A 12,109-nucleotide genomic window follows, 5' to 3' on the forward strand; every position below is an offset into this window, starting at 1 on the left:
CATTTGATAGAAACATATATAAACATTAGACAGTACAAATAAATGGCTTTCTAGTCGAGGGGCTTAACACATACATTCTGTGCTGTGCCACTGGACAGATTATTCCAGGTGTTAGAAGCCTTTGGATAGGGCCTGGGAGCTCTAATAAACAGAGGCCATGCAGATTTGCAGATTAGGACAGAGTTAAGTTTCGTATTCAGCAATGAGGCCACAACATAGAAATGGCTTTCCTTTTTATTAGCAAGCAAAGATAATTGTGTCAGTATTTTTTCCTCACCCTTATCCATTGCCATCTACCATAACTGGCTATATTTCTATCTGTGTAAAGCATGCAGTCTCTTCCTTTTCATCGCTCAGGTTAATCTTCCTAAAGGGTCCTTTCTTTCTCAGCCTTTCCTATTTTCAAAAGTATACAAAAGTATTTTATTTTCCATGAAGCACTTGACTGTTTTTGCCTTCATTCAAAGACTACCCACTGGCTACCAAAGACTCCTATCCTTTGTTCCCCAGGAGAGAGGTGGTGCTGATGTTCACCCTTCCGAACACATTCTTTCCTCTTCAATGACCTACGGATTCAGTATTTCTGTCACCACCTGTAGTTTGTAATTTTATGAATTTAATCATTATTCAGCTTATTTTATCTTCGAATGTTTCATTTTCCCGGCACGGTTTTAACTGTTTAAGGACAAGTTCCCAGATCACTATACGCTCAGCAGAAGCTCAGTAAATGCCTGGTCAACTAGACTTTGCCAATCGACTAGAAAGACTTGATTAATTTGCAAAGTTTTATTTTCTACACTGTGTTTCATATAATTTTTCTCTCAGATACAACTAGTGATTTGTTCTCCTAGCAATTTCTCTAAACTGTTAAAACCTTTCTGCTCTCACTTTCTGTCTCAATTTAGTTTCTTGCCAACCTCTTCTACTTGGACGAAACTTCTCATGCTATTTTATAAAATTAAGGACGGAGTAAGGTTTTAAACTGAAGTCAGGTTTGAACATTTCAGAATGACAAGGGAGAGAGTTACACCCTGGAATAATCTTAGGGGGCAATAGTGAGCAGACTTGTCTCCCAAGAAACACCCAGGAATCTCTTTCCCACTTTGTCCTTCCATCCCCTGACTGTAAAGTGAGACTATGGCTGTGAAATAAAGTGTGGCACCATTACATGATTCCAAGGCTTGGATTGCACAGGTCTGTCAGTATCTAGGTGTTTGAGAGAAAGTAAAACCAAGGGACCAAAGAGGAATGTGTCAAGATCATTTAACAACTCTATCGGTGTTAATATTATTGTCTCTGTTGATTTTAGCATCAAACTGACTTATCTCTCTCCTCTGAGTCTTTCACTGGCAAATGGTAAATGTCAAAATCTCTAGGTGATGAATGAAGAAGAAAAATATAAGACCAATAGTTAGTAGATGCTGCAGTATAGGGAATGTGCATGTTCTTTTCCTTTTATTGCTAAGTGAGAGAGAAATCTCAGTAATACACTGCTGGGGTTTTTTTTTTAACCTCTTGTATATAACACGAATTATAACACTATGAAAACCGTATCAAGGCTTGGTCTCCAATGAACTTACTACACTGAAAAAAATGTAGTTTTTTATATCACTGCACACAATCAAAAGGCCCAGTAGATGTTCAATGATACGAGACTCCATAGATCATTCTAGCAGTGACTACCAAAATACATAGATACTTTATTACTTTAGTTTTTTTGCCAAAAAGTCTATATAGCATATAGCCTTCTGCATAAATTCAATGCAGGAAACAAAGTCAGCAACCACTAGACATAAATTTCCTTTCAAAAGGAATACACACACATATGCGCACACACGATGTAAATTCTTATTTTTGCTTTAAGGAAATTTTAATGTGATCTATTTTTTGTTTTTTGTTTTTTTTTTTTGCCCAGATAAATATAAACTCTGGGCACCAGCATTCGTGTGTGTATTTGTGTGTGTGTGTGTGTGTGTGTGTGTGCATGTGTGTGTGTGTGTGTGTCATCAAGATCATGGTAAACTTGAATTTTGGGTACTTTACTAATTAATTACACCCCAATTATCAGGTGTTCTCTTATCCTCATAGCCTGTCTCTATCCAGCTCATTCAAATCCCTATGCAAACATCACCCCCTTCACTTCTATTTTTCAATATTATCACACACACCATTTCAGGATGTTTGTTTCTAGTTTTAATAAAAATTGCTTGGGTCGCCTGGGTGTCTCAGTCCATGGAGCATCCAACTCTTGATTTCTGCTCAGGTCATGATTTCACATCTTGGGATCGAGACCCATGCCATCCTTAGCCTGCTAAGGATACTCTCTCTCCCTCTCCCTCTGCCCCTCCCTCACATGCACATGTACATGTGTGCTCTCTCTCTCTCTCTCTCTCAAAAAAAAGAAAAGGAAAGGAAAGGAAAGGAAAGGAAAGGAAAGAAGAGAAAAGAAAAGAAAAGAGGAAAAAGAAAAGAAAAGAAAAGAAAAGGAAAAAGAAAAAGCACTTAAAAAATAAAAATTGCCTAAGGGGGATGGGAGTTTTACTTCACGCACATTTACCCTTTCCTCTTTAGACACTCTCCTCTTTGTTGGTCTCTCCTGTGGAGCCAAGTTTAGCTCTTCTTCTCTTCTGGCCCTTCCTCTGACCTGTGATTGTCTCCACCAGCCCCTCCTTCTTCTCTGCTGAAAGCAAAGCCCTTTGCCTTAAGTCCCCTGAGCATTAGACCAATACCCAGGACAGAGAAACTCCTTTCTACCCCAGAGTGGGCCTGTGAGCAAATACAATCCCCAGACCACAAACTCAAGCATGCAAAAAAAAAAAAATTTCCTTTTCCTTCTCTTTATGTCTTATAAACCACTGTAATTTCACCATTGTGCCCTAAGCTTCCATCCGAAAGAAATACACATGTCCGTCATGCCAAAGGTGTTCCTTTTGTCTAGATTATCCTACAAGTCAAAACAAAGGTTTTTCTTTCGTCTGGGTTATCCACAGGACTATCACCACATTAGCGAGGCAGTTGTGTGTCACGGAGATGTCCCTGATTTCTGTCCCAGTAACTGCTCAAGTCTAGTGATGCTCTGCTATGAGTAAAAGAAATTGGTGACTGGCGCTATAGCCCTGTCTGCCTAGATGCACTGGGTAGCTGCTCCTGTCCGGTATTAAACACATCCTTGGTGCCTCTGGCAGAAACCTGACCTCAAGATGTGTTACTCAGGGACACACAGATCTCTCTACCCTTCTCCTCAGGGCAGGACAATCTTTTTCAGTCTGGGGAAGAAGCTTGAGTCACTCACCGATCCTCCTGTTCCTTCATAGACTCAGTTTCTACTGAGGATTCCTCTTTTCTCACTTAGGCAAACTTAAATTCCCTGGAGAATTTAAATTTTAGAAAATTGAAGCCAGAAAAAGTTGGAGACACATAATTGAGGGAAGCTAAGTGAAAGCTGACACCTGTCTGTGTGGAAAAGGAAGCAAGGATGAGGAATTAAAAATACAAATTAGTATCTCAAAATAGAATCTATCCAGAAAAAAATATTATTGATAAAGGTGGGTTGTTCACCACAATCAAAGAAACCCTGGCACTGTGTGATAAAAGAATATTATTTTCTCCATATCATTATGAATTCACTGTAATTATCCACGACCATCTTTCAGCGATCCTAGTTATTCATAACTCTAACATGAAGATTTAAAATATCATTCATACAGATATACCCCATAAACAATGAGCTCCTTGAGAGTAAAAATCATATTATTTAATTATTAAATTATAAACATTAGTTTTAGGTCTGCCATATAATAATTTAATAATAATTTGTTGAATAGATGGATGATGGATGAGTTAAATTTAGAAGTTTAACACACAGATACACACATACATACACATTTGCACACACACAATTATTAGAAATCTATAAAGTGCCTATCATATAGCAGACTCATTTTTTCCTTCTCTATTTACTACCTTGAACTCTGCATGAAATGTGCATAACTATTACAAGACGATGGTGGCAATTGTTCAAACCTTAATTGGCACAGTGGTAAGGCTGTTCTAGAGACTGTTAGAAAGGTACTAACAATTAGTTTCCCCATTTGTCCAAAATCTGCTTATATAAATGCAGTTTCATTCTCAGCCTTTGAAAGGTTAGATAGCCAAAGTCATTAAAACATTAAAACAAAAGTATTAGACATCAAACATGTGCAAGAGCATGATTTTGTAATCACATAGATTACCATCTAATGCAATTAATTTCATCAATAATATGAACAAAGCATGTTTTGGAATTATCATCTGATTGTCTATTTTCAATGGTAGGTGTAACTGGGACTGAAAATCTTTTTATGTAGTTTATAGGGGTTTAAATCATCAGCCAATTGAAGTAAAACTTTAAACTTATGAGACGAAAACATACATTCACACAAAAAAACCTGTACGTGAATATTTATAGAACCATTACTTGTAACAGCCAAAATCAGGAAATACCAGGAAAATCAAATGTTTTTCAACAGATGGATGATTGAGCGAGTTGTGGTACATCCACACCAGGAAATACTACTCACCAATAAAAAGGAAGAGACTATTGAGGCATGCAACAACTTAGGTCTTCAGAGAACTATGTTGAATGAAAAAAGCCAGTCCCAAAGAGTAACATATTGGATGATTCCATTTATATAACATGCCAAAATGACAAAATTTAGAAATGGAGTATAGATTGGTGGTTGCAGGGAGTTAAGGATCATACAGATTGAGGATTGCACGGAGCTTGTAAAATTACAACACTTTGATTTTGTGGTGATGAAACCCTTTAGTATCTTGACTATAGTAGTAGATACATGAACCTACACATGTGATAAAATTGCATCACATGGACATACGTACACATACACACAAACACACACAAATGCGTATAAGCAAAATTGAGTAAGATTGGTTGACTGTATCAGTGTAAATGTCCTAGTTGAAATATTATAATTTTATAATATATAACCATCGGGAGAAATGGGTTAAAAAGTATATGAAATCTCTCTGTATTATTTCCTACAACTGCAAGTGAGTCTGTAATTATGTCAATAAAATCTCAATAAAAGTATAATTCTTAAAAATTAGTCACTGTTACCCAAGAATAAAATGCAATAGGAAATGATGATTGTAAAAACTATTAATTTTATATACAAAACTATTAGCTATCACTTTAAAATAGTTAAATAGAGAAATACAGTGATAATACAATTAATTAACAGTGTGTATGTGAAATAATTTAAGAAAATGCCTTTGTGGGGGCACCTGGCTGGCTTAGTCAATAGAGTATGTGAGTCTTGATCTCAAGGTCTTGAGTTTGAGTCCCACGTTGGGTGTACAGGTTACTAAAAGTTAAAAAAAAAAAATTCTTTGTGACTCAATAATTATTTGTAAAAGAAATCAGTGGTGAGCAAGAAAAACCTAGAAATTAGATGATTGCAAATCTTCTCAAAATGGTTTTACTATTTTACCATAATAATAAACAGGTCTATATTAATTAGATTTAGTTATTTAATTAAATTTAGCCCATGAGTTAAGACAAGAAAAAAGAATGCCAAAATTATGTATGACAGCATCTAAGATCAAACTTTTTCAGTATAGACATAATAAAGGCTATAAAAAATATAGAAAAAAAGAAGAAAGTGTTTGAGAAAATTAGTCTGTCCCCATAATACCATGCTTTGTAGTTGATATCTCTTGAAGTAAAAAATATTCATTAAGGGCACCTGCGTATCTCAGTCAGTTAAACATCTGACCCTTGATTTTGGCTCAGGTCATGATCTTGGCTCGGGTCATGATCTCATGGTCATGAGATAGAGTCCTGCATCAGAGGCATGGAAACTCTTTATGATTCTCTCCCTCCCTCTTCCTCTGCCCCTCCCCTGCTCTCTCTCAATCTCTCTCTCTCTCTCTCTCTAAAAGAAAAAAAAAGTAAAAAAAAAAATATTTATTAAACTGACCACACACACACACACACACACAAATGTATCATTTGAAAATGCCAAGAAATTCATGTTTCTACTCTGTAATATCAAATTTAATATTTGGCTGCTGAAAGTTAAAATAAACCTGCAATGAAAATTTTTTAGATACAGGTATTTGGGAATTTGGAAGGCAAAAATTTTATTAATCCCATGAGGATCATTATATCTTGGTTACTAATCTTAATTAGTTCAGAGGTGAATAAAAACCTACCACAATGATTTTACCTGTGCCTATAATGTGCAAGCCACTTTATATGGCCGTGGTTCTTAATCTATAATGTGTATGCAAATAACATCATGATTTTGTCAAAATGCAGATTCTGTTTTAGTATGTCCAGGGTGGGCCAGGGATTAGGCATTTGTTTTCTTTTTTTTTTAAGGTTTTATTTTTAAGGAATCTCTACACTCAATGTGGGGCTAAAACTCACAACCCAAAAATCAAGGTCACATGCTCCACTGACTGAGCCAGCCAGGTGCCTGTAGCTTTTTCTAACAAGCTTTTGAGGAATGCTAGATATGCCTGTCTGGGCATACACTTTGAGTAGCAACGTTGTAGGAGATGCAAATTCTAAGCTGACATTTTCCCTTAAGTATTTTATAGATGTACAGGGGAGATAAAACATAAAAACATAAATGTTCAGTAAAGGCTGACTGTCTCGGTAATTTAGTCTATACTGAAAAATATTGGTGGGAAGTAATATTGAATTAGATTTCTGGGTTATATTGCCCCAGATTTTCTTTATGGATACTAATCCGTTGTGTTGCTTTACTAGGATTTATGCCAATTAAGGCCAAAGGAAATACGCTTAATTAACATGAGTATAGAGTAATGAATTTTGCGATTTTTCAGAAAAAGACAGAGAAACATCAGAAAGTGAATTTCGATCATGCTAATCATTGAAAAGCTTAGGAAAATACGAGATCAGTTTCTAAGAAAGGAGAGCCTGAGGGACACACTAATTCAAGATTTTGTTTTAAGACGGGGGTGCAAGAAAAGGCTACGCTAATAAATAAAAGAAACGACAAATATAAAAAGAAATAAGCTTGGCTAAATTGAAAGTTGATACAACTAAACCTGAAACTTAAATAGGGAACTAGGTCAGGTCACTAGGAATAAATACAAGAAAGGCTTATTACTTTGATAAAAGGACAAAGAAGGACAAAAGTAAATTTAAATGCAACTTGCAACAATAAGAACAAGAAAACCAACTCAGATGACAGAAAGCTAATAACAGAACTCAAGAAAAGTAAAAGATGGAAAACACTAACTATAGAAAAAATAAAACAACAATATTTCTATAAACAAAATCTGAGATAAAAAAGTTAAAAGACACAGGTCTTAGATCTCAGCATACTTTTTGAATAGTGCCGTCTTTAGTGAAAAAAGCTATAAATGTATTGATTTTCTAATACATTATTTGTTTTTAAGTGTCAGATTGTTCTAAAATCATACAAAACACTTTGTAGGGAAGAAGGATTCCAGGCCAAACCTAAAAAAAAAAAAGGTTACATTGAAGAATAATTTTGGACTACACCAGACAAGGAGTATAAGAGTTTGAAACTTTCATCAAAAATTACAACTGGGTGGGGCGCCTGGTTGGCTCAGTTGGTTGAGCATTCGATTCTTGATTTTGGCTCAAGTCATTATCCCAGGATCATGGGATTGAGCCCCGAGTTGGCCTTTGTGCTGAGCATGGAACCTGCTTGGGATTCTCTCTCTCTCTCTCTCTCTCTCTCTCTCTCTCTCTCTCTCTTTCAAATAAAAATGTTTTAAAAAATTACAACTGGAAGAAGTTCCCAAATCTAAGATGTAGAAAAAAAGAAATATATATGTTTACAAGAAATGTATGTATAACATACTTATGGAATTAGAAAATATATAAATTAAATAAACCAGTCCTACATAATCTTGGTAAAATAACCTCCATCTTGGGAAGAAGGTAGTGTGACTAATTATAACTATAGATGAACAGATACATGCTTAAATACATATAGAAAACAGAGACAATTGGAAACTTGATATAAAGACTTAAGAAATAGTTTACCTTCAGGGCACCTGGATGTCTCAGCATCCAACTTCGGGTCAGGATCATGATCTCAAGGGTCATGAGTTTGAGTCCTGCGTCGGGCTCTGTGCTGACAGCTCAAAGCCTAGAGCCTGCTTCAGATTCATGTCTCCCTCTCTCTACCCCTCCCCCTGTCTCTATCTCTCTCCCAAGAATAAATAAACATTAATTTTTTTAAAAGAAATGGTTTCCCTAATAGCCATAATTATAAAGAAACAATCTGACCTATTTGTGTAGGTTATGAAATAACAAATCCAGAGAGAGAATTTCAGAAGAAAATAAAATTAAATGGATCCAAAGACATTACCACACGATTGGCACATATTTGACAAACTTGCAGGATTCTCTAATGGTGGGAAGATATAGACAAAGATATATAGATGGTGATAGATAGCTACTGGATAGGTAGATGGTAGATAGATAGATAGATAAATAGATAGATAGATAGATAGATAGATGATAGATAGATAGGTAGGTAGGAATGGATGCCATCCAGAACAACAACACCATACCAATTTATGAGTCCATTTGTATTGCATAATTGTGAGTGGGATACACTGTTAGAGTACCATCCACACTTCTTTGACGCTCAAGGTCTAGCACTGTTCCCTGGTATTGAACTCCAAGTATCTGTGACTCTCCATGTAAAGTTTTCTCTAGGCCCACATAGAAGGGGCAAGGTGGTAGTGCCTGGCAGATAATCTTCTTGAGAGCAGTCAGCTGCTACTGATAGATGGAAATTGAGAGGCTAGAACTCCCAGCTTTCTAATCCCATAGATGAAAAATTTAAGATACATTGCACGTAGTCCTTCAGAATTCCCCAGCAGAGCTAAGCTCTAGCTTTCAACCGTGGTAACCAGACTGTGTCCTGTCTCACTTAATGGGTTTTCTTGCCAGTGAATCCTGGCAAAGAGATTCCAAAGAGATCCCTGTGAACTTATATTTTTGTCACAGTGTTTTCTGCAGGACCACAACCTCTGACATAATGTTAGTCTGTATCCAGATTTCTCTCAACGATGGATATTAATTTTGGGGGCACTTGGGTGGCTTCGTCTGTTACATGTCTGGCTTTTGGTTTCAGCTCAGGTCATGATTTCATGATTCGTGAATTCAAGTCCCGCATCAGGCTCCATGCTGACAGCACAGAGCCTGCTTGAGATTCTCTCTCCCTCTCTCTCTGCCCCTCTCCCACTCATGGGCATGAGCTCTCTCTCTCTCTCTCTCTCTCTCTCAAAATCAATAAATAAGCTTTAAAAAATGGATGTTATTTTTTTAATTCCTGATAAACTGGTAAGGATAATATTATTTATAGTAAGTGTTTTTATTGGCATGTTAAAATTATTAAAGAAGTTTATATGTTTTCTTGCTTTTGTTCATTTCAAATATCTCTTTTTTGGGTTGCATTAGTCCTTTTCTTCCTTTTTTTTTTTTTTTCCCAAGCCAAACTGTATCCAGCTTTATTAAAGATACTTTTCATAAACAATCATGGTATTTCAGGCAGGACATAGGCAGACAATCGTTAACAATATAGAACAACTTTCAAACTCCCTTCTTCAATGGACTACCAAAATCAGAAAGCCACTATAGAACCCAATGAAGTCTTCATTTGATGCTCTGAACAGGGAAAGTTTAGAGTGAGGGTTGACATTTTACATTTAGCATGTTGTTTAACAACTTTTCACAAGCCGACCCTGAATTTCAGGAAATGAAATGAAAATGGCAGAATTATCAATCTGAAGCTCCACAAGCTAAAAAAGGAACTCTTTTGAAGGATGCCATCTCCATGGTGACACTGTAAAGTCCAGATTGCCTGACAAACTGGGAACCATTTCTTGGGGTCAGGTTCCAACAGGTCTCTGGGTTTAAGGGAGTCAAGTCTATGTTGAAGGCAGAGGGAGAAAAGGACATAAGAAATGAATTTTCGATTTTCCACCCCACAAGGCATTTGTTGCCAAGGTGGCTAATGTGCGTCAACATCAAGGAATCGCTCCTCCTGGGAACCAAGAGGAAGTTTCTCAGAACTAGAAGGGAATGGTGTTTTTCCCCTTGAATCAGTCTAGCTTCAGAGATATTCTATTAGTGACATATGCCCTTCCCCCAAAACAACAATGAAGTGTTCTGTGTGCTAACAACATAGCTTTAAAAAAAAGTAAAACAAAATTCTGCATTTTTATAAAACTTGATAAAAAACAGTATTTCAAACTGTACAGTCACCAGAAGTACCCAGTTATCAAAAATGCACACACTTCACTTGGCGTCTCCGGCACCTTCAGCTTTCTGTGCCTGGTCTGTTTTAGCATCTCCATTTTCTGCTGGGTTATTCCCATCCTTGCCAGCATCAGCTTTCCCCTTTTTCCCTTTGGGTACCTTCTCTCCCTTCTTTGCAGGGGCCTTTTTAGGTTTGGGCTCTGGCTTCGGAGGAGCAGGTTTAGCAGATAACCTTGCAGATCTTCTCTGGGGCTCATCCTTCCCCTTGGCTGTATCTCCTTTAGCATCCCCTTCAGCCTTTCTCTTGGGCATGGTGGCGACGGTGGAGGGGGGACATAGGCGCTGGACACTGGGACGCAGGGTCGCGTGGGCTTTGGCCGGTCCTAGGGTCGTTCTCGCCTTCTATTCTTCACACTGCTCCTGCATTAGTCCTTTTCTTAGTAAAGAAGTAATTTGTTCTTATTGTCTTGAAAGATCATAATCTACTAAGGAGCTAAATTACTTTATTATAATATATGTTTCAAAGTGTTTCTAGTATGTGTTTGTGATATATACATTTATGTATCATGAATTTGTCATTCCAGGATATGTAGTCAAATTAGTCAAACATTTATGATTCTTGACCTTTTTTTCACCAAAAACTGTCTTTATGGGTATTAACAAGAAAACCACAGGCCCACAATGGCATCACTTATATTAGTCCCCAAGTCAGTAAACCATGACTTAATATCTCACCTGACTGCAGTTTCAACCCAGAAAATGTAAGCCTTAACCAGTCACCATGGAAATTTCCTGGTCAGCACTCAGGAAATTACCTAGCAACCCCCTTCCATTCCCTATGAGGGGGACCTTGCCTAAAACAATGAATTCTTTGCTAATAATTTCCTTTTTTCCACTCCCTCCCTACCTTAAAAAACCTTTCCATTTCTGTAGTCTTTTGGAGTTCTCCTCTACTTGCTAGATGGGGTGCTGTCTGATTCATGAATTGATTAATAAAGCCAATTACAGCTTTAAAATTTACTCAGTTAAATTTTTGCCATTTAACAGATTTATTTAACTAATAATAAGCTATTGTGTTCATCTGATACTTATAGCTTCTTTTTTCTTTTAACTGCTTTTCTTTACAAATAATTAAAAGTTTACCTCCTCACTTTGGCTGGTTATATTTCAATTCATTTTGTCTAATGGCCTATGTCTAGGAATGATGAAGACTGACAGTTTTATATTTTTCTGCTTTTAAAATAAATGTTCCTATTGTTTCCTGTTAAGCATAGTACTTACCTTCAGGGGGAAAGAAATCTTCCTAACCCTATCCACTGATGAGTTTTTTCATGACTAATTTTAAATATTATCAAATGTCTTTTGGCATAAAAATTTTATTATGCAGTTTTTCTCATTTAACCTATTAATATGGTGAATCAAAATAATTTATTTATTCAGGAATATTATGACACCATATAAACTCAGAAATATCAGGATATAGATGGGACCAAACAAGGTTGATTCTTATGTAGTGCTGGAATTTGGTATTTAATATGTTGATTGTAATTGAAGATTTTTATATGATCTTTTATAGTATGTTGATATCAAAGTTACATAAACTTTAAAAACAAATAGAATGTTTTCTCTGATTGTCTATGCTCCAAAATTATTTCAACAGCAGCAAATTTACTTGTTTAAATATTTAAAACTATTTGAACCTAGAAAACATTATTGGTTTCTCTTGTTTAATAGCTTATACATAAGGAGTATTACTATAGACATAGTTTTATTGAATGGATTTAGGTTTTGTTGGTCAATTTTGGAAATCTTTATTTTTCTAGATAAAGGTTT

General features: G+C 36.2%; 1 protein-coding gene across 1 annotated transcript; it reads right to left on the reverse strand.

Moving 5' to 3' along the window:
• Positions 1-10,076: 10,076 nt before the first annotated feature.
• Positions 10,077-10,601, reverse strand: LOC125910886 (non-histone chromosomal protein HMG-17-like). Its single transcript, XM_049614441.1, has one exon. The coding sequence runs from the start codon at positions 10,586-10,588 to the stop codon at positions 10,316-10,318; it is 273 nt and encodes a 90-aa protein (XP_049470398.1). The 5' UTR covers positions 10,589-10,601; the 3' UTR covers positions 10,077-10,315.
• Between the last annotated feature and the right edge of the window lie 1,508 nt (positions 10,602-12,109).

This window comes from Panthera uncia (assembly GCF_023721935.1).
Source record: "Panthera uncia isolate 11264 chromosome C1 unlocalized genomic scaffold, Puncia_PCG_1.0 HiC_scaffold_3, whole genome shotgun sequence".
Lineage (NCBI taxonomy): Eukaryota > Metazoa > Chordata > Mammalia > Carnivora > Felidae > Panthera > Panthera uncia.